At 46.9% G+C, this 21,102-nt stretch overlaps 1 protein-coding gene across 8 annotated transcripts in view; it reads right to left on the bottom strand.

Annotated features, from left to right (window-relative positions):
• LOC134927192 (transient receptor potential channel pyrexia-like) overlaps positions 1 to 21,102 on the bottom strand; it is a 513,867-nt gene that overhangs the window by 195,859 nt on the left and 296,906 nt on the right. For all 8 annotated transcript variants that reach the window (XM_063921321.1, XM_063921322.1, XM_063921327.1 and 5 more), the window contains one exon: positions 14,135 to 14,225. In XM_063921321.1, the coding sequence (XP_063777391.1) occupies positions 14,135 to 14,225 (91 nt within the window). The remainder of the gene's footprint in view (positions 1 to 14,134; positions 14,226 to 21,102) is intronic.

Genomic DNA, 21,102 nt, shown 5'->3' with positions numbered 1-21,102 from the left:
AATAGCTGGTCTAAGTATAATGCCTGAGTGTGTTATACAGACTTCAGGATCGCCTCCTGCTTTCTATCAGCAGGTTCCTTGAGGGCGGCCGTATCCGGAGACGGTAGTGCCACCTTTTTAGACAAACGTGTGAGCGCTTTATCCACCCTAGGGGGTGTCTCCCAACGTGACCTATCCTCTGGCGGGAAAGGGAACGCCATTAGTAACTTCTTAGAGATTACCAATCTTTTATCAGGGAAAGCCCACGCTTCTTCACACACTTCATTTAACTCAGGTGTCTGCCCCGCAGGGGGTGACATCCCTTCTATAGGCATCTGACACACCGCACACACACAGGGAATGCTCTAACAGAGGACAGGACCCACAAAAGCCCTTTGGGGAGACAGAGTGAGAGTATGCCAGCACACACCAGAGCGCTATATAATGCAGGGACTAACTGAAATATGTCCCCTATAGCTGCTGTTATATATACTGCGCCTAAATTTAGTGCCCCCCCTCTCTTTTTTACCCTTTTCTGTAGTGTAGACTGCAGGGGAGAGCCAGGGAGCTTCCTTCCAGCGGAGCTGTGAGGGAGAAATGGCGCCAGTGTGCTGAAGGAGATAGCTCCGCCCCTTTTTCGCAGACTATTCTCCCGCTTTTTTATGGATTCTGGCAGGGGTAATTATCACATATATAGCCTCTGGGGCTATATATTGTGGTATTTTTGCCAGCCAAGGTGTTTTTATTGCTGCTCAGGGCGCCCCCCCCTAGCGCCCTGCACCCTCAGTGACCGGAGTGTGAAGTGTGTATAAGGAGCAATGGCGCACAGCTGCAGTGCTGTGCGCTACCTTGGTGAAGACTGATGTCTTCTGCCGCCGATTTTCCGGACCTCTTCTTGCTTCTGGCTCTGTAAGGGGGACGGCGGCGCGGCTCCGGGACCGAACACCAAGGCCAGTTCTATGCGGTCGATCCCTCTGGAGCTAATGGTGTCCAGTAGCCTAAGAAGCCCAAGCTAGCTGCAAGCAGGTAGGTTCGCTTCTTCTCCCCTTAGTCCCTCGCTGCAGTGAGCCTGTTGCCAGCAGGTCTCACTGTAAAATAAAAAACCTAATTATATACTTTCTTTTTAGAAGCTCAGGAGAGCCCCTAGTGTGCATCCAACCTCGGCCGGGCACAAAATCTAACTGAGGCTTGGAGGAGGGTCATAGTGGGAGGAGCCAGTGCACACCAGGTGACCTAAAAGCTTTCTTTAGTTGTGCCCAGTCTCCTGCGGAGCCGCTATTCCCCATGGTCCTTTCGGAGTTCCCAGCATCCACTAGGACGTCAGAGAAAATGTCATTATTCTGATGTTTACATGGTTAAAATGTCGACATTCTTGGAGAAGAGCGTTTACGCTGTCTCCCATAGTAACAGACGCACGCTTACTGCGCATGTGATCTCTGACCCAATAAGCCTGCACCAACAAAATGATATCAGTGACAGAATGTGGACATTTACATTGGGCTTGGGGTCGCCGTTAGGAATATAATTGCACTAAGAGACATTGGGGGTAATTCCAAGTTGATCGCAGCAGGAAATTTTTTAGCAGTTGGGCAAAACCATGTGCACTGCAGGGGAGGCAGATATAACATGTGCAGAGAGAGTAGATTTGGGTGTGGTGAGTTCAATCTGCAATCTAAATTGCTGTGTAAAAATAAAGCAGCCAGTATTTACCCTGCACAGAAACACTATAACCCACCCAAATCTAACTCTCTCTGCAAATGTTATATCTGCCCCCCCCCTGCAGTGCACATGGTTTTTCCCAACTGCTAAAAAATTTCCTGCTGCGATCAAGTTGGAATTACCCCCATTGTCAAACAATTTAAACAATGCTGACATTACATTAGTGTCAAAATGTTTAAAGCCGACATTAAGGCCATGTCATAGAAACATATCAGTCCCATCACGGTGCACCTGCTTTCTGCAGGCAACGTTTCAAAACGGATTGCCTGTGCCTGGAGGCGGGGTTATAGAGGAGGGAAACCGAGCATTCTGGGATACGCTTGAAAGCTTTAACTGTTTGGTGCCCAGATTCTCATCCACCACTACAACCCCGATGTTTCCCTGTGGAACCCTATGTACCCTGATGAAGAAACATAGAAATTGACGGCACATAAGAACCACTTGGCCCATCTAGTCTGCCCATGTACACCCACACACTACGGTTATTTTTTGTTGGGAGCCAATTAACCTACCAGTATATCTTTGGATTGTGGGTGGAAACTGGAGTACTCAGAGGAAACCCATGTAAGCATGAGGAGAATATACAAACACCACACAGTTAGGGCCATGGTGGGGATTGAACCGATGACCTCAGTGCTGTGAGGCAGTAATAATAACCATTACACCATCCGTGCTGCCCCACACAATATACACATCATAAAATAAAATGTTTTGCCTTGTCATAAATAAAAAAACAGTATCTCACATTAGCAAATGATTAATATTTCCAACTTTAAAAAAGCAATAAATAATATAGCGCTTTCATAAAATAAACATTAATTTGAACCCCTAATATAGTAATTTAATAAAAACTGTCAACACAAGCTAATTATTAATATTTGTTGTCCTATTACTCACAAATTGATTGCACTCATAATAAATATATTAAGCATCCTCATCTAGCTATCTCTCCCCTCAGGGGCACGTCTGTTTTTAGGCAGTTTTTTCCAGCAAACGCTTAATAAATCCTTCACGTTCTAAAATGTATATTGCTATATGTTCAGTTGATGACGTATGTTATAATAAATGTCAATACCCGCCCCCAAGGGAGCTAAACAGTCTAAGGAGCCCGTTTATCATTAAATAGTTGCGGATTATTCCTTTCGGAGCTACAGTCCTTGTGGGTACTCTTTCATACATGCCGCTGGTATAACCATATATTGCATTGCGATTTTGGGTGCTAATATAGGGGGTCATTCTGACCCGATCGCACGCTGCAGTTTATCGCAGCGGTGCGATCGGGTCAGAACTGCACCGGCGCCGCAGTGTGCCAGCGCATGCCAGACGGCCGAAGGCCGTCGCTGCTCTACGATCGCCATTTGCAGGGCTACGATAAACTTGGAATCACCCCCATTGTACTCAGACTGCAATGCAACTGCGGTTATTGATAAACAGACCTCTCAATGCTCTAATACCCACAGATACACCAGGCATACTTAACTACATTGAGTACGGATGTTGTAATGGTTAGCATCACTGTCTCACAGCACTGAGGTCATGGGTTCAATTCCCACCATGGCCCTAACTGTGTGGAGTTTGTATATTCTCCCCGTACTTGCGTGGGTTTCCTCCGGGTACTCCCGTTTCCTCCCACAATCCAAAAATATACTGGTAGGTTAATTGGCTCTCAACAAAAAAAAAAAAAAAAATTAACCCTAGTGTGAATGTGTCTGTGTGTACATTTGTTAGGGAATATAGGAGGTCATTCCGAGTTGTTCGCTCGGTAAAAATCTTCGCATCGCAGCGATTTTCCGCTTAATGCGCATGCGCAATGTCCGCACTGCGACTGCGCCAAGTAAATTTGCTATGCAGTTAGGAATTTTACTCACGGCTTTTTCATCGTTCTGGCGATCGTAATGTGATTGACAGGAAATGGGTGTTACTGGGCGGAAACAGGCCGTTTTATGGGCGTGTGGGAAAAAACGCTACCGTTTCCGGAAAAAACGCAGGAGTGGCTGGAGAAACGGGGGAGTGTCTGGGCAAACGCTGGGTGTGTTTGTGACGTCAAACCAGGAACGACAAGCACTGAACTGATCGCAGATGCCGAGTAAGTCTGGAGCTACTCAGAAACTGCTACGAGGTGTGTAATCGCAATATTGCGAATACATCGGTCGCAATTTTAAGATGCTAAGATTCACTCCCAGTAGGCGGCGGCTTAGCATGAGCAAATCTGCTAAAATCCGCTTGCGAGCGAACAACTCGGAATGACCTCCATAGATTGTAAGCTCCACTGGAGCAGGGACTGATGTGAATAGCTGAATATTCTCTGTAAAGCGCTGCGGAATATGTGTGCGCTTATAAATAACTGGTAGTAATAATAAGATTTTACTCACCGGTAAATCTATTTCTCGTAGTCCGTAGTGGATGCTGGGAACTCCGTAAGGACCATGGGGAATAGCGGCTCCGCAGGAGACTGGGCACAACTAAAAGAAAGCTTTTAGACTACCTGGTGTGCACTGGCTCCTCCCACTATGACCCTCCTCCAAGCCTCAGTTAGGATACTGTGCCCGGAAGAGCTGACACAATAAGGAAGGATTTTGAATCCCGGGTAAGACTCATACCAGCCACACCAATCACACCGTATAACTTGTGATACTATACCCAGTTAACAGTATGAAATATAACTGAGCCTCTCAACAGATGGCTCAACAATAACCCTTAGTTAGGCAATAACTACATACAAGTATTGTAGACAATCCGCACTTGGGATGGGCGCCCAGCATCCACTACGGACTACGAGAAATAGATTTACCGATGAGTAAAATCTTATTTTCTCTGACGTCCTAGTGGATGCTGGGAACTCCGTAAGGACCATGGGGATTATACCAAAGCTCCCAAACGGGCGGGAGAGTGCGGATGACTCTGCAGCACCGAATGAGAGAACTCAAGGTCCTCCTCAGCCAGGGTATCAAATTTGTAGAATTTTGCAAACGTGTTTGCCCCTGACCAAGTTGCAGCTCGGCAAAGTTATAAAGCCGAGACCCCTCGGGCAGCCGCCCAAGATGAGCCCACTTTCCTCGTGGAATGGGCTTTTACTGATTTAGGATGCGGCAATGCAGCCGCAGAATGCTCCAGCTGAATTGTGCTACAAATTCAGCGAGCAATAGTCTGCTTAGAAGCAGGAGCACCTATTTTGTTGGGTGCCTACAGGATAAAAAGCGAGTCAGTTTTCCTGACTCCAGCCGTCCTGGAAATATAAATTTTTAAGGCCCTGACTACGTCCGGTAACGTGGAATCTTCCAAGTCCCTAGTAGCCGCAGGCACTACAATAGGTTGGTTTAAGTGAAAAGCTGATACCACCTTAGGGAGAAACTGGGGACGAGTCCTCAATTCTGCCCTATCCATATGGAAAATCAGATAAGGGCTTTTACATGACAAAGCCGCCAATTCTGACACACGCCTGGCCGAAGCCAAGGCCAATAACATGACCACTTTCCACGTGAGATATTTCAAATCCACAGTTTTAAGTGGCTCAAACCAATGTGATTTTAGGAAACTCAACACCACGTTGAGATCCCAAGGTGCCACAGGAGGCACAAAAGGGGGCTGAATATGTAGCACTCCCTTTACAAATGTCTGAACTCCAGGCAGTGAAGCCAGTTCTTTCTGGAAGAAAATCGACAGAGCCGAAATCTGGACCTTAATGGAACCCAAGTTTAGGCCCATAGTCACTCCTGACTGTAGGAAGTGCAGAAAACGACCCAGCTGAAATTCCTCTGTTGGGGCCTTCCTGGCCTCACACCACGCAACATATTTTCGCCAAATACGGTGATAATGGTTTGCGGTTACTTCTTTCCTGGCTTTTATCAGCGTAGGAATGACTTCCTCCGGAATGCCTTTTTCATTTAGGATCCGGAATTTAACCGCCATGCCGTCAAACGCAGCCGCGGTAAGTCTTGGAACAGACAGGGCCCCTGCTGTAGCAAATCCTGTCTGAGCGGTAGAGGCCATGGGTCCTCTGATATCATTTCTTGAAGTTCTGGGTACCAAGCTCTTCTTGGCCCATCCGGAACCACGAGTATCGTTCTTACTCCTCGTTTTCTTATTATTCTCAGTACCTTTGGTATGAGAGGCAGAGGAGGGAATACATAAACCGACTGGTACACCCACGGTGTCACTAGAGCGTCCACAGCTATTGCCTGAGGGTCCCTTGACCTGGCGCAATATCTAGTTTTTTTGTTTAGGCGGGACGCCATCATGTCCACCTATGGCCTTTCCCAACGGTTTACCAACAGTTGGAAGACTTCTGGATGAAGTCCCCACTCTCCCGGGTGTAGGTCGTGTCTGCTGAGGAAGTCTGCTTCCCAGTTGTCCACTCCCGGAATGAACACTGCTGACAGTGCTAAGACATGATTCTCCGCCCATCGGAGAATTCTTGTGGCTTCTGCCATCGCCATCCTGCTTCTTGTGCCGCCCTGTCGGTTTACAAGGGCGACTGCCGTGATGTCGTCTGATTGGATCAGTACCGGCTGGTTTTGAAGCAGAGGCCTTGCCAGACTTAGGGCATTGTAAATGGCCCTCAGTTCCAGAATATTTATGCGTAGGGACGACTCCTGACTTGACCAAAGTCCTTGGAAATTTCTTCCCTGTGTGACTGCCCCCCAGCCTCGAAGGCTGGCATCCGTGGTTACCAGGACCCAGTCCTGTATGCCGAATCTGCGGCCCTCTTGAAGATGAGCAGTCTGCAGCCACCACAGTAGAGATACCCTGGTCCTTGGAGACAGGGTTATCAGCCGATGCATCTGAAGATGCGATCCCGACCACTTGTCCAAGAGGTCCCACTGAAAGGTTCTTGCATGGAACCTGCCGAATGGAATTTTGCTTCATAAGAAGCTACCATTTTTCCCAGGACTCGTGTGCAGTGATGCACCGATACCTGTTTTGGTTTCAGGAGGTCTCTGACTAGAGATGACAGCTCCTTGGCTTTCTCCTGCGGGAGAAACACTTTTTTCTGTTCTGTGTCCAGAACCATCCCCAGGAACAGTAGGCGTGTGGTAGGAACCAGCTGTGACTTTGGAATGTATAGAATCCATCCGTGCTGTTGTAGCACTTCCCGAGATAGTGCTACTCCGACCAACAACTGCTCCTTGGACCTTGCCTTTATAAGGAGATCGTCCAAGTACGGGATAATTAAAACTCCCTTTTTTCGAAGGAGTATCATCATTTCTGCCATTTCCTTGGTAAAGACCCTCGGTGCCGTGGACAGTCCAAACGGCAGTGTTTGGAATTGGTAATGGCAATCCTGTACCCCAAATCTGAGGTACTCCTGGTGAGGATGGTAAATGGGGACATGTAGGTAAGCATCCTTGATGTCCAGGGATACCATGTAATCCCCCTCCTCCAGGCTTGCAATAACCGCCCTGAGCGATTCCATCTTGAACTTGAATTTTTTTATGTATGTGTTCAAGGATTTCAAATTTAAAATGGGTCTCACCGAACCGTCCGGTTTCGGTACCACAAACAGTGTGGAATAGTAACCCCGTCCTTGTTGAAGTAGGGGCACCTTGACTATCACCTGCTGGGAATACAGCTTGTGAATTGCCTCTAGCACAGCCTCCCTGCCTGAGGGAGTTGTCGGTAAGGCAGAGTTGAGGAAACGGCGGGGGGGAGACGCCTCGGATTCCAGCTTGTACCCCTGAGATACTACTTGAAGGATCCAGGGATCCACCTGTGAGCGATCCCACTGATCGCTGAAATTTTTGAGGCGGCCCCCACCGTACCTGGCTACGCCTGTGGAGCCCCCGCGTCATGCGGTGGACTCAGAGGAAGCGGGGGAAGAATTTTGATTCTGGGAACTGGCTGACTGGTGCAGCTTTTTCCCTCTTCCCTCGTCTCTGTGCAGAAAGGAAGCGCCTTTGACCCGCTTGCTTTTCTGAAGCCGAAAGGACTGTACCTGATAATACAGTGCTTTCTTAGGCTGTGAGGAAACCTGAGGTAAAAAATTTTCTTCCCAGCTGTTGCTGTGGATACGAGGTCCCAGAGACCATCCCCAAACAATTCCTCACCCTTATAAGGCTCTATGTGCCTTTTAAAGTCAGCATCACCTGTCCAGTGTCGGGTCTCTAATACCCTCCTGACAGAATGGACATTGCATTAATTCTGGATGCCAGCCGGCAAAATATCCCTCTGTGCATCCCTCATATATAAGACGACGTCTTATGTTCGCAAAATAGTATCCCTGTTTGACAGGGTTACAGACCACGCTGCAGCAGCACTATTTGCAGGTCTCAGTCTAGTACCTGAGTGTGTAAATACAGACTTCAGGATAGCCTCCTGCTTTTTATCAGCAGGTACCTTCAAAGTGGCCGTATCCTAAGACGGCAGTGCCACCTTTTTTGACAAACGTGTGAGCGCCTTATCCACCCTAGGAAATATCTCCCAGCGTAACTTATCCTCTGGCGGGAAAGGGTACGCCATCAGTAACTTTTTAGAAATTACCAGTTTCTTATCGGGGGAACCCACGCTTTTTCACACTTCATTCACTCATTTGATGGGGGAACAAAACACTGCCTGCTTTTTCTCCCCAAACATAAAACCCTTTTTTAGTGGTACTTGGGTTAATGTCAGAAATGTGTAACACATTTTTTATTGCCGGGATCATGTAAAGGATGTTCCTAGTGGATTGTGTATATGTCTCAACCTCGTCGACACTGGAGTCAGACTCCGTGTCGACATCTGTGTCTGCCATCTGAGGGAGCGGGCGTTTTTGAGCCCCTGATGGCCTTTGAGACGCCTGGGCAGGCGCGGGCTGAGAAGCCGGCTGTCCCATAGCTGTTACGTCATCCAGCCTTTTATGTAAGGAGTTGACACTGTCGGTTTATACCTTCCACCTATCCATCCACTCTGGTGTCTGCCCCACAGGGGGCGACATCACATTTATCGGCATCTGCTCTGCCATCACATAAGCCTCCTCATCAAACGTGTCGACACAGCCGTACCGACACACCGCACACACACAGGGAATGCTCTGACTGAGGACAGGACCCCACACAGCCCTTTGGGGAGACAGAGAGTATGCCAGCACACACCAGAGCGCTATATAATTAGGGATTAACACTATATTGAGTGAATTTTTCCCAATAGCTGCTTGTATATACAATATTGCGCCTAAATTTAGTGCCCCCCCCTCTCTTTTTAACCCTTTGAGCCTGCAAACTACAGGGGAGAGCCTGGGGAGCTGTCTTCCAGCTGTACTGTGAAGAGAAAATGGCGCCAGTGTGCTGAGAGAGATAGCTCCGCCCCTTTTCCGATGACTTTTCTCCCGCTTTTTTATGGATTCTGGCAGGGGTATTTATCACATATATAGCCTCTGGGGCTATATATTGTGATATATTTGCCAGCCAAGGTGTTTTTATTGCTGCTCAGGGCGCCCCCCCCAGCGCCCTGCACCCTCAGTGACCGGAGTGTGAAGTGTGCATGAGGAGCAATGGCGCACAGCTGCAGTGCTGTGCGCTACCTTGGTGAAGACTGATGTCTTCTGCCGCCGATTTTCCGGACCTCTTCTTGCTTCTGGATCTGTAAGGGGGACGGCGGCGCGGCTCCGGGAACGAACACCAAGGCCAGTTCCATGCGGTCGATCCCTCTGGAGCTAATGGTGTCCCGTAGCCTAAGAAGCCCAAGCTAGCTGCAAGCAGGTAGGTTCGCTTCTTCTACCCTTAGTCCCTCGATGCAGTGAGCCTGTTGCCAGCAGGTCTCACTGTAAAATAAAAAACCTAAAATAAAGTTTCTTTCTAGGAGCTCAGGAGAGCCCCTAGTGTGCATCCAGCTCGGCCGGGCACAGAAATCTAACTGAGGCTTGGAGGAGGGTCATAGTGGGAGGAGCCAGTGCACACCAGGTAGTCTAAAAGCTTTCTTTTAGTTGTGCCCAGTCTCCTGCGGAGCCGCTATTCCCCATGGTCCTTACGGAGTTCCCAGCATCCACTAGGACGTCAGAGAAAATAATAATAATAATAATAATAATAATAAAATCTTCTCTCATGGAGATGCCCGGAGAGGAGAAGCACGTGGAAATTGCAGCGATTTGTACAAATCTGCATAAGGGGGCCGAATAGCGTGATTATCATAGAAATGAGTCATTAGGCCCCACCCCTTCCTGGATTACTGTATTACTGAAGTGGCCAGTATGCGGGAGGGGTACCCACTCTTATGGGGGTGCGGGGGACCACCCAAAAAACTGTGTGTCTCCCGCAGAGACCAGTAGAGTAGTAAGTATGACACTAGGTCAGGGCCATTGTAACAGCAGTGTAGGCCCCTGGGCACAGCAATGCACTGGGCCCCTTACCCATCCTCCAGCGGTAGGGGTGGGAGCTGCTATCAGCGGCAGCTTTGATGCCCCGTGGGTGGTAGGGGGTGTTCTACCTTCCGCTCAGCATGTAGGACCTGGAGCAGTAATTTCTGCTAATTACTCCTTTACTGCACAGATAGGGCTAAACTGTATAAGGGGGCATTGGGCTGAATGAAGGGGCCCTGGTACATGTCTTCCAGGGTGGTAGGGGGTGTTCAATACGTAGGGGAGGGGTGGATAGTGGAGTGGGCTTAATATTGATAATTTTCTGGTGGGAGGGCAGCTTGCTTGACTGCAGATATCTCATGTTCCTGAAAATATAGTTACTAGCTTTGAATGGGATAAAAACTAGAGAGTCCCGCCTTTCAGGAGGTTCTGGGGACTTGGGGATCAGAGTTCAGGAGCCAAAGCAATCCATCAATAAAAATCTAAAACTGCATACCAGATGTGTAGAGCTGGAGCAGGGACCAGCTGCTGGAAGGCTGATATCTCTGGTTATAGGCATAGTAGAGACAAGATGCCAGTGTCCACCAAAAGGGGAGAGTCCCAGCTTTAAGATTATATCCTCAGAAAAACTCTAAGTCAGACAGAACCCGAGATATCTGGTTGGGAAGAGCAATTAACAGGCTTGGATGGGAACCACTGCTTTCAAGTCGGATATCTCCAGTTCCCCAGGGCCGGTTTTCAAAAATCTGATACCCCTGGAAAGAGGGGACCCTCAGCTACCCTTATACTCCTGGGGCCCTTGGGCAAGGGCCCACTGAGCCCATACGAAAAGAAGGCCCTGCACTAGGTATGTTTTTTGGAGTGTGTCCTAAACCAGCGGTACCAGGAGGGAATTTACACAAACAGGGTGAAAACATACAATTTCCATACAGATTGGGGCCTGTTTGTAATCGGATACATGACCCCAGGGCTTTGAGGCAGCAATGCTAACCACTGTGGCACGTGATGTGATCAAGTCAGCTCTCCTGAATCAGAACACCAGTGAAATCGACAAATTTGCAGCTGATCCACGTGTTCTGGCAAATTTGCGGGCGTTTTCGCCCGGTTTTGCATTTGTTTTCACCCATGCCGATTCGACAAAAAAAAAAAAGTGAAAGGCATGGGCGAAAAGGGATTAAAAAACGGGCGAATAAATACCCATGGTTGAATTAGTGGCACATAATTGAATACCCCCTTAATAGTACGACTGAAAACTAAAGGGGGTGGATGAACAGTATTCAAGGAGACAGAAACTGCAGGATGACTAAATAAGTATATATTTTTTTTAATTCAATGGGGTTCACCTGTTATAAGATGTAGAACAACCAACTAGGGAAACCTCATTAATAACACAGCCCTTATAGCTAATGCCCCCGGGAGGGGGAAATGATTGTGCACTGGTAGCATTTCACTTGTGAATATGTATTTTAAAAGGACATAGGGGCAGATGTATTAACCTGGAGAAGGCATAAGGAAGTGATAAACCAGTGATATGTGCAAGGTGATAAAGGCACCAGCCAATCAGCTCCAATATGTACATTAACAGTTAGGATCTGATTGGCTGGTGCCTTTATCACCTTGCACATATCACTGGTTTATCACTTCCTTATGCCTTCTCCAGGTAAATACATCTGAGTTTGATCATCTCATAAAGCACTGAAACCAGAAGACGGGGAAAGTGTTCCCTTAAAGAAAAGCACAGACCAAAAATAAAAATAAAAATAAATAATATTCTTACAAGCAACCTGCGGAGAAAAGGCAACCAACATGGTTAAATAAGAAATAATTGGAGGTAACCAGGGAGGAAAGACAGCATTTACCTGTTTAGGAATGGAAAGCACTGAAAGTAATTATGAAGATGTGAGGAACATAGCAATATATTTTAAAAGGAAATTGAGTTAGCAAAAGCTGATGTCGAAAAATCAAAGTCTAATCCCAAAGCATGTTCCAAGTGTATATACAAGTGGGAAATTATTGTAGAAGGCAAAGACAAAGCAGACATTTATAATATGGTTTTTACATCTGTTTTCAAGAAGAATGGAAAGAAACTAGTAAAGAGGTTTAATAGCGATAACCTATGCACACCATTACTTAACTAACACATAGTAGGGAGGAGGTGAAGTTACACCTTAACAGGATTAAGGGATAGCACATATGCTATAGTGGTTATATTACTGCCTCACAGCACTGAGGTCTTGGGTTCAATTCCCACCATGGCCCAATTGATATTCATCTGCCTCTCTGCCATCTCCTCCTAGATGTCACAATGCTACATACAGATCAGTATGTCCAAAACAAAACTCATCAGCTACCCCTAGTGCTACCCCTCATTAGCTAACTTCTCCTTCAGTCTACCTTACGGCTGACAATACCACCACCTCTCCTGTTCACCAAGCCCACTGTCTAGGCATTGGCGTATCTATAATGGGTGCAGGGAGTGCAGTGCACACGGGCCCTTGGTCCAAGAGAGCACTTACCGCACACTCTGCACCCATATAATTATACTTACCTCTCTGAAGTCCCACTGAGGCCGGCGCTGCAGACAGAGATCACGGCGGCCATGTTCTCAGAGACCTGCACATGAACAGTAGACTCAGCACAAAGCCAGTGTCACTGCCAGAGAGAAGGGGTTCCATCTCGGAGCCTGCACATACGCCCACTCCTCTCTTACTATGCCCCTGCGTCTAGGTGTCACTCCTGATTGCCCTCAGCTTCCCTCCACACATCCATTCCCTTACATTGTCTTACTGCCTCTACCAGTGCACTGCCAAGACTATGTCATTGTCAGACTCTGGATGTTACCGAAACCCTCTCATTATCTCTTGCCTTGACTACTGCAACCTCCTAATTTCTGGTGTTCCTCTCACCAATATTTCCTATTATAAACAGTCCTGAATGTCACAGTGATAAAGATGTCATTTCTCACCAACAGTAGCGCAGGCAGGGGGGGGTTTCTGAGTACCCAGAGACCCCTACTGATCTGGCAAATTCTTATTTTTAGAGACGGAGACAGCTTGGTGTCTGTCTCAATACATGTGGCTGTGTATATATATATATATATATATATATATATATATATACATATATATACATACACGTAAACAAAAAGATAGGGGTACTCTGGGTCACGCCTTGACAAAGGAGCTATGGGCCCCGAAACGTTGGCAACATGTGATTGTTTTTTGCACAATATAAGTATTGTTTTTTTAACAAATCCCGGAGTGCCGCTGTCTTTTTGTTTACTTGCATCCATACTACTTACGGATGGCACCCGGGTCTACCATCTGTCTGCAGTGAGTGCCGAGCACCTCTACAACATATATATATTATATGCAGTTCATGAGGCAGCACTACCATATGTCACGTGCCTTCCGATGGTGCCCGCCGGCCAGGAGCACAATATAGCAAGTAGTGTCGGCGGCACTCGGGTAATGAAAAGTATTTTCACTACCTGAGTGCCACCGACACCGCTTGCTATATACAGTATGTATATATATATATATATATATATATATATATATAAAAATATTCCCCCCCCCCTTCCCCAAGTAAATCCTGCGTTCGCCCCTGACCAATCCACATCCACTCTCTACCAACCTTCAATCTTTAAAGCAATCTTTAAAATCAAAACGAATCACTATGGATTGTATTACCTCCCTATGTATGTTCTACCAACTACAGTTCTAAGTCCTTTGATGTCCTAATATCTCAGTATTAGCACTGCCCTTTCCCTCTAGACTCTGAGATGATGATTGAACTGTTTATAGCTCCCGTCTAAAGTCACGGCATCTAATCAATTGTTTGCGCGATCAGCCCTCAGGGTGTTGCGAGCAGAAAATCAGAAATCTACGATAAGTGCAGCCTCTGGGCTGGTTGTCCAAAACAACTGAATAGCTTCAGATGGGAGCTAACCTCCCGCAAACAATTGATTGACCCTCTAAGTTCTCACAGGCAGAGCCCTCTCTATACCCTTTGTTCCATGGCTGCATTTCTTTTGTCAACCTCATGCAGAATCCATCTCTTTTTATGTACATTTGTATTTTATATCATTTCTAGGTTTGGTTTCAAGGCTTATTTGAGGCGCCTAGTTCCACACATCCACGCATTTCCATAACAAGAGCACCTAACCTGAGGTCTGCGGTTCCACGTGGTTCAGATAAAAGTGCTGCTTTCGGTTTGCCCGATCCTTCGTATGCAGCTGATCCAATGCCAGGAAGGCCTAAAACACAAAGATAACACAAACAGAAAAAAAAACCCAGAAGCAATTAAACTACTAAACATCATTGTCCAAATATCTTGACTAAAATATAGCAAATGGAGTGCACTGGATATGACATTCCTTACTGAATGCAAACACACGTTTTAGGGGTGTAGTCATATGTGTCGGGAAGGGGGGGGGGCAATACTCTTCAAGGGGGTCACGAACGTCAATAGACATCTACAAGGAGAAGATGCACCAGGTATTGACAGCAACAGAAAGCATTCAGGTGGTACCAGGATGGCGATAACAGAAGGAAATTAACTGTTCAATGGGCAATGCTTTTAAAATATCTATCCAATATTTTTTTTATAATTTATTCAATTTTTATAATTTTTTTATCCAATGCTAAGAGAGACAGAAAGCTCAAGTCTGGGATTTCCTATCCACTGTGCATGCGTGAACAGACACACTAAGGGCGGTATCCTATTACCTACGGTAAAACATCGGGTGCGGAAAACGCATGTTTTTTTTGCGATTTTTCCCGATGTTTCACCGTTGTTGTTTTTTTTTATACAGTCATCCTATTAGATTGCCTGTAAAAAATGCCCTTTCTCTCAAAAACACACAGGTTCAGTGAAACCTGTGTGTTTTCATGAGAAACAGCTGTTTCAAGGGATTCGGTTTCCCCAAGTAGCCGCAGCGACCTGACCCCCGGCGGCGGTCATGTGACCGGGGAGCCGGAGGTCAGCACTGCACCGGGAGCTGTCAGGAGCCGGCACCCGGACCAGTATCAAAAGCCCCGATAAGCCGCCGCTCGTGCCAGCTTATTGGGGCTAACAGTTTGGCCCCCAGCGGGACAATTAGCCCCTGTAAGTTACCAGGGCTAATTTGATATCTCCCTAAGCCACACATGCGCATTTCCCATCAGGGTTATGGATCAATGGGTCGACAGTCAGAAGGTCAACGTCAAATGGTCGACATGTACAAGATCGACATGGAAATGGTTGACACATGAAAAGGTTGAATTGAGTTTCTAATGTTGTTCTGGTGTCAACATTTCCCTTCCAGCACGTGGACCCCTAATTAATGCACCGCTTCGCTCGCCATGCTTTGGGTCAAGGTTAGTAGTCCCAATTTTCAGTCCACGTGGATAGTGAAGTATGAAAAAGTAATGAAAATGAAAAATAAAATCATGTCGACCATTTCTTGTGTCAACTATTGCCATGTCCACCTTTTGTCCATATCGACCTTTTGTTTATGTTGACCATTTGGTGTCGACCTACTGACTGTCAACCTTCTCAATGTTGATCTATCATCCAGATCCACCCGTCAGACGGGCAAGTTATAGCACTATGGGGGTCATTCCGACCCGATCGCACGCTGCAGTTGTTCGCAGCGCAGAGACTGGGTCGGAACTGTGCATGCGCCGGCGCCGCAGTGCACTGGGCGGGAGGGGGCATTTAGCCACCATTTTTGGGGCGTGGTCCGGCCAAAGCAGAAAGCAGGTGTGGCCGGACCATGCCGGGGGCGGGCCGCAGCGTCTGCGTTACGTCACACGCAGCCGCTGCGACCCAGGGCAGCGACGAGTAACTCCCGGCCAGCCGCAGGAGCTGCGCTGGCTGGGAGTTACTCTTCAAGTGCAGAAGCATCGCCGCTGTGCGATGCTTTTGTACTTGTGCGGGGGGGGGGGGGGGGGGACTGACATGCGGGGTGGACTAGACCCCGTGATGGGAAGATGATTGTAGCTGTGCTAAATTTAGCACAGCTACGATCAACTCGGAATGACCCCCTATGTTAGTTTTTAATGCTCCTGGCATGTTTCTCCGAAGCCAGTGAGTATCGTTTAGCTGCCATGGCGATATTGCGTTTATAAATTACGGTAAGAAATGTTTTTGCTATCTCTGTGAGAAGCAGCAATAAAAAAATAAGCCCTCTCTCTGCATAATGATAATAAATAGACACCTTTGAGCCAATTAAGAGACTGCTCAGGGCTAGGACTGGTTCAGTGTGTAACATGCACTGCAGGCAGTAAGTTCAGTTACCCACAATCCATATCATTGAGCAACCGTCCTCCTAAAGGTGCAGCATCAGGCCTATGTAACGTTCTCCCCCGCACATTATAATTCTAAAGCTGGGTGAACGCCTGGGTGAGCGATTCACAATTTAAAAAATATTATGTGACAGCGGATACGATCCAGGGAACATCCAATTTCCTGTGTACACACTACACAATAATCTCTCCTATATGAGCCATAAATTTCCCTAAAGGTCATTGAGGTGACGTATTTACATGCAGGTTGTCGGACACCTTCACGATCTAAGCTGATAGCTACAGCAGAATGAAGTGCAGCACTCCTGGTGTCGGCGTTTAGCATGGTTTTCAAATGTCAGCCGGTCCGATCGTCGTTGTGTGATCTCTATTCCGTGTATCTCACACATATTGCTATTAGAGATGAGCGGGTTCGGTTCGTCGAGATCCGAACCCCCCCGAACTTCACGTGTTTTACACGGGTCCGAGGCAGCCTCGGATCTTCCCGCCTTGCTTGGTTAACCCGAACGAGGCCGAACGTCATCATCCCGCTGTCGGATTCTCGCGAGATTCGTATTCCATATAAAGAACCGCGCGTCGCCGCCATTTTCACTCGTTCATTGTAGATTGAGTGGAGAGGTCGTGGCTACGTTCTCTGCCTGAAAAGCTCAATATCTGTGCTCAGTGTGCTGCATTGTGGTGACCACCAGTATATTATACAGTAGTACAGTACAGTAGGCCATTGCTGTATCTTGCAGCTCCGTGTCAGACTCAGTTCTAGTATCCTGATCAGTGCTCAATATCTGCTGCATTGTTGTGTGACCAGTATATACTATATAATAATACAGTGCAGCATTTTGGTGACCACCAGTATAGTAGTACAGTACAGTAGGCCATTGCTGTATCTTGCAGCTGTGTCACTTCAAGTATCCATATCTTTGCTGCATTGTTGTGATCAGTATATAGTAGTACAGTGCAGCATTTTGGTGACCACAAGTATATAGTAGTACAGTAGGCCATTGCTGTATCTTGCAGCTCCGTGTCACTTCAAGTATCCATCTCTGTGCTGCATTGTTGTGAGCAGTATATAGTAGTACAGTGCAGCATTTTGGTGACCACCACTATATATAGTAGCACAGTACAGTAGGCCATTGCTGTATCTTGCAGCTCCGTGTCACTTCAAGTATCCATATCTGTGCTGCATTGTTGTGAGCAGTATATAGTAGTACAGTGCAGCATTTTGGTGACCACCAGTATATATAGTGGTACAGTACAGTAGGCCATTGCTGTATCTTGCAGCTCCATGTCACTTCAAGTATCCATATCTGTGCTGCATTTTTGTGAGCAGTATATAGTAGTATAGTGCAGCATTTTGGTGACCACCACTATATATAGTAGCACAGTACAGTAGGCCATTGCTGTATCTTGCAGCTCCGTGTCACTTCAAGTATCCATATCTGTGCTGCATTGTTGTGAGCAGTATATAGTAGTACAGTGCAGCATTTTGGTGACCACCAGTATATATAGTAGTACAGTACAGTAGGCCATTGCTGTATCTTGCAGCTCCGTGTCACTTCAAGTATTCATATCTGTGCTGCATTGTTGTGAGCAGTATATAGTAGTACAGTGCAGCATTTTGGTGACCACCAGTATATATAGTAGTACAGTACAGTAGGCCATTGCTGTATCTTGCAGCTCCGTGTCACTTCAAGTATCCATATCTGTGCTGCATTTTTGTGAGCAGTATATAGTAGTACAGTGCAGCATTTTGGTGACCACCACTATATATAGTAGCACAGTACAGTAGGCCATTGCTGTATCTTGCAGCTCCGTGTCACTTCAAGTATCCATATCTGTGCTGCATTGTTGTGAGCAGTATATAGTAGTACAGTGCAGCATTTTGGTGACCACCAGTATATATAGTAGTACAGTACAGTAGGCCATTGCTGTATCTTGCAGCTCCGTGGTACTTCAAGTATCCATATCTGTGCTGCATTGTTGTGAGCAGTATATATTAGTACAGTGCAGCATTTTGGTGACCACCAGTATATATAGTAGTACAGAACAGTAGGCCATTGCTGTATCTTGCAGCTCCGTGTCACTTCAAGTATTCATATCTGTGCTGCATTGTTGTGAGCAGTATATAGTAGTACAGTGCAGCATTTTGGTGACCACCAGTATATATAGTAGTACAGTACAGTACAGTAGGCCATTACTGTATCTTGCAGCTCCGTGTCACTTCAAGTATCCATATCTGTGCTGCATTGTTGTGAGCAGTATATAATAGTACAGTGCAGCATTTTGGTGACCACCGGTATATATAGTAGTACAGTACAGTAGGCCATTGCTGTATCTTGCAGCTCCGTATCACTTCAAGTATCCATATCTGTGCTGCATTGTTGTGAGCAGTTTATAGTAGTACAGTACAGTAGGCCATTGCTATTGATATAATATTACTGGCATATAATTCCACACATTAAAAAATGGAGAACAAAAATGTGGAGGGTAAAATAGGGAAAGATCAAGATCCACTTCCACCTAGTGCTGAAGCTGCTGCCACTAGTCATGGCAGAGACGATGAAATGCCATCAACGTCGTCTGCCAAGGCCGATGCCCAATGTCATAGTAGAGAGCATGTAAAATCCAAAAAGCAAAAGTTCAGTAAAATGATGACCCAAAAATCTAAATTAAAATCGTCTGAGGAGAAGCGTAAACTTGCCAATATGCCATTTACGACACGGAGTAGCAAGAAACTGCTGAGGCCCTGGCCTATGTTCATGGCTAGTGGTTCAGCTTCACATGAGGATGGAAGCACTCATCCGCCCGCTAGAAAAATGAAAAGAGTTAAGCTGGCAAGAGCACAGCAAAGAACTGTGCGTTCTTCTAAATCACAAATCCCCAAGGAGAGTCCAATTGTGTCGGTTGCGATGCCTGACCTTCCCAACACTGGACAGGAAGAGGTGGCTCCTTCCACCATTTGCACGCACCCTGCAAGTGCTGGAAGGAGCACCTGCAGTCCAGTTCCTGATATTCAAATTGAAGATGTCACTGTTGGAAGTACACCAGGATGAGGATATGGGTGTTGCTGGCGCTGTGGAGGAAATTGACAAGGAGGAATCTGATGGAGAGATGGTTTGTTTAAGTCAGGCACATGGGGAGACACCTGTTGTCCGTGCGATAAGGCCATTGACATGCCTGGTCAAAATACCAAAAAAATCACCTCTTCGGTGTGGAATTATTTCAACAGAGATGCGGACAACTGGTGTCAAGCCGTGTGTTGCCTTTGTCAAGCTGTAATAAGTAGGGGTAAGGACGTTAACCACCTAGGAACATCCTCCCTTATACGTCACCTGGAGCGCATTCATCAGAAGTCATTGACAAGTTCAAAAACTTTGGGTGACAGTGGAAGCAGTCCACTGACAACTAAATCCCTTCTTCTTCTTTTACCCAAGCTACCAGTGCAAACCACACCACCAACTCCCTCAGTGTCAATTTCCTCAGACAGGAACGCCAATAGTCCTGCAGGCCATGTCACTGGCAAGTCTGACGAGTCCTCTCCTGCCTGGGATTCCTCCGATGCATCCTTGAGTGGAACACCTACTGCTGCTGGCGCTGCTGTTGTTGCTGCTGGGAGTCGATCGTCATCCCAGAGGGGAAGTCGGAAGACCACTTGTACTACTTCCAGTAAGCAATTGACTGTCCAACAGTCCTTTGCGAGGAAGATGAAATATCACAGCAGTCATCCTGTTGCAAAGCGAATAACTCAGGCCTTGGCAGCTGTGTTAGTGTTAGACGTGCATCCGGTATCCACCGTTAGTTCACAGGGAATTTCTTGAGGTAGTGTGTCCGCGGTACCAAATGCCATCTAGGTTCCACTTCTCTAGGCAGGCGATACCGAGAATGTACACAGACGTCAGAAAAAGTCACCAGTGTCCTAAAAAATGCAGTTGTACCCAATGTCCACTTAACCACGGACATGTGGACAAGTGGAGCAGGGCAGACTAAGGACTATATGACTTTGACAGCCCACTGGGTAGATGTATTGCCTCCCGCCGCAACAACAGCAGCGGCGGCACCAGTAGCAGCATCTGGCAAACGCCAACTCGTTCCTAGGCAGGCTACGCTTTGTATCAACGCTTTCCATAAGAGGCACACAGCGGACAACCTCTTACGGAAACTGAGGAACATCATCGCAGATTGGCTTACCCCAATTAGACTCTCCTGGGGATTTGTGACATCGGACAACAATATTGTGCGTGCATTACATGTGGTCAAATTCCAGCACGTCCCATGTTTTGCACATACATTGAATTTGGTGGTGCAGAATTTAAAAAAAAACGACAGGGGCGTGCAAGAGGGGATCCGGTCTGAAGATCGACAGTGTCTAGGTCGACAATGTTTAGGTCGACCACTATAGGTCGACAGTCACTAGGTCGACATGGATGGAAGGTCGACATGGTTTCTAGGTCGACATGTGCTAGGTCGACAGGTCTAAAGGTCGACATGAGTTTTTCTCATTTTTTTTCTTTTTTTGAATTTTTTCATACTTAACGATCCACGTGGACTACGATTGGAACGGTAAAGTGTGCCGAGCGAAGCGGCAGAGGAGCGAAGGCACCATGCCCGAAGCATGGTGAGCGAACGAGCCATGCGAGGGGACGCGGTGCACTAATTTGGGATCCCGGTCACTCTACGAAGAAAACGACACAAAAAAATATAAAAATCCTCATGTCGACCTTTAGACCTGTCGACATAGCACCTGTTGACCTAGAAACCCTGTCGACCTTCCATCCATGTCGACATAGTGACTGTCGACCTATAGTGGTCGACCTAAACATTGTCGACCTAGACACTGTCGATTTGATG

The sequence above is a fragment of the Pseudophryne corroboree genome, chromosome 5, assembly GCF_028390025.1.
Source record: "Pseudophryne corroboree isolate aPseCor3 chromosome 5, aPseCor3.hap2, whole genome shotgun sequence".
In the NCBI taxonomy this organism is placed as follows: Eukaryota; Metazoa; Chordata; class Amphibia; order Anura; family Myobatrachidae; genus Pseudophryne; species Pseudophryne corroboree.
Note: the sequence above shows the minus strand (reverse complement) of the source record. Positions and strands in the feature narration are given on the sequence as shown.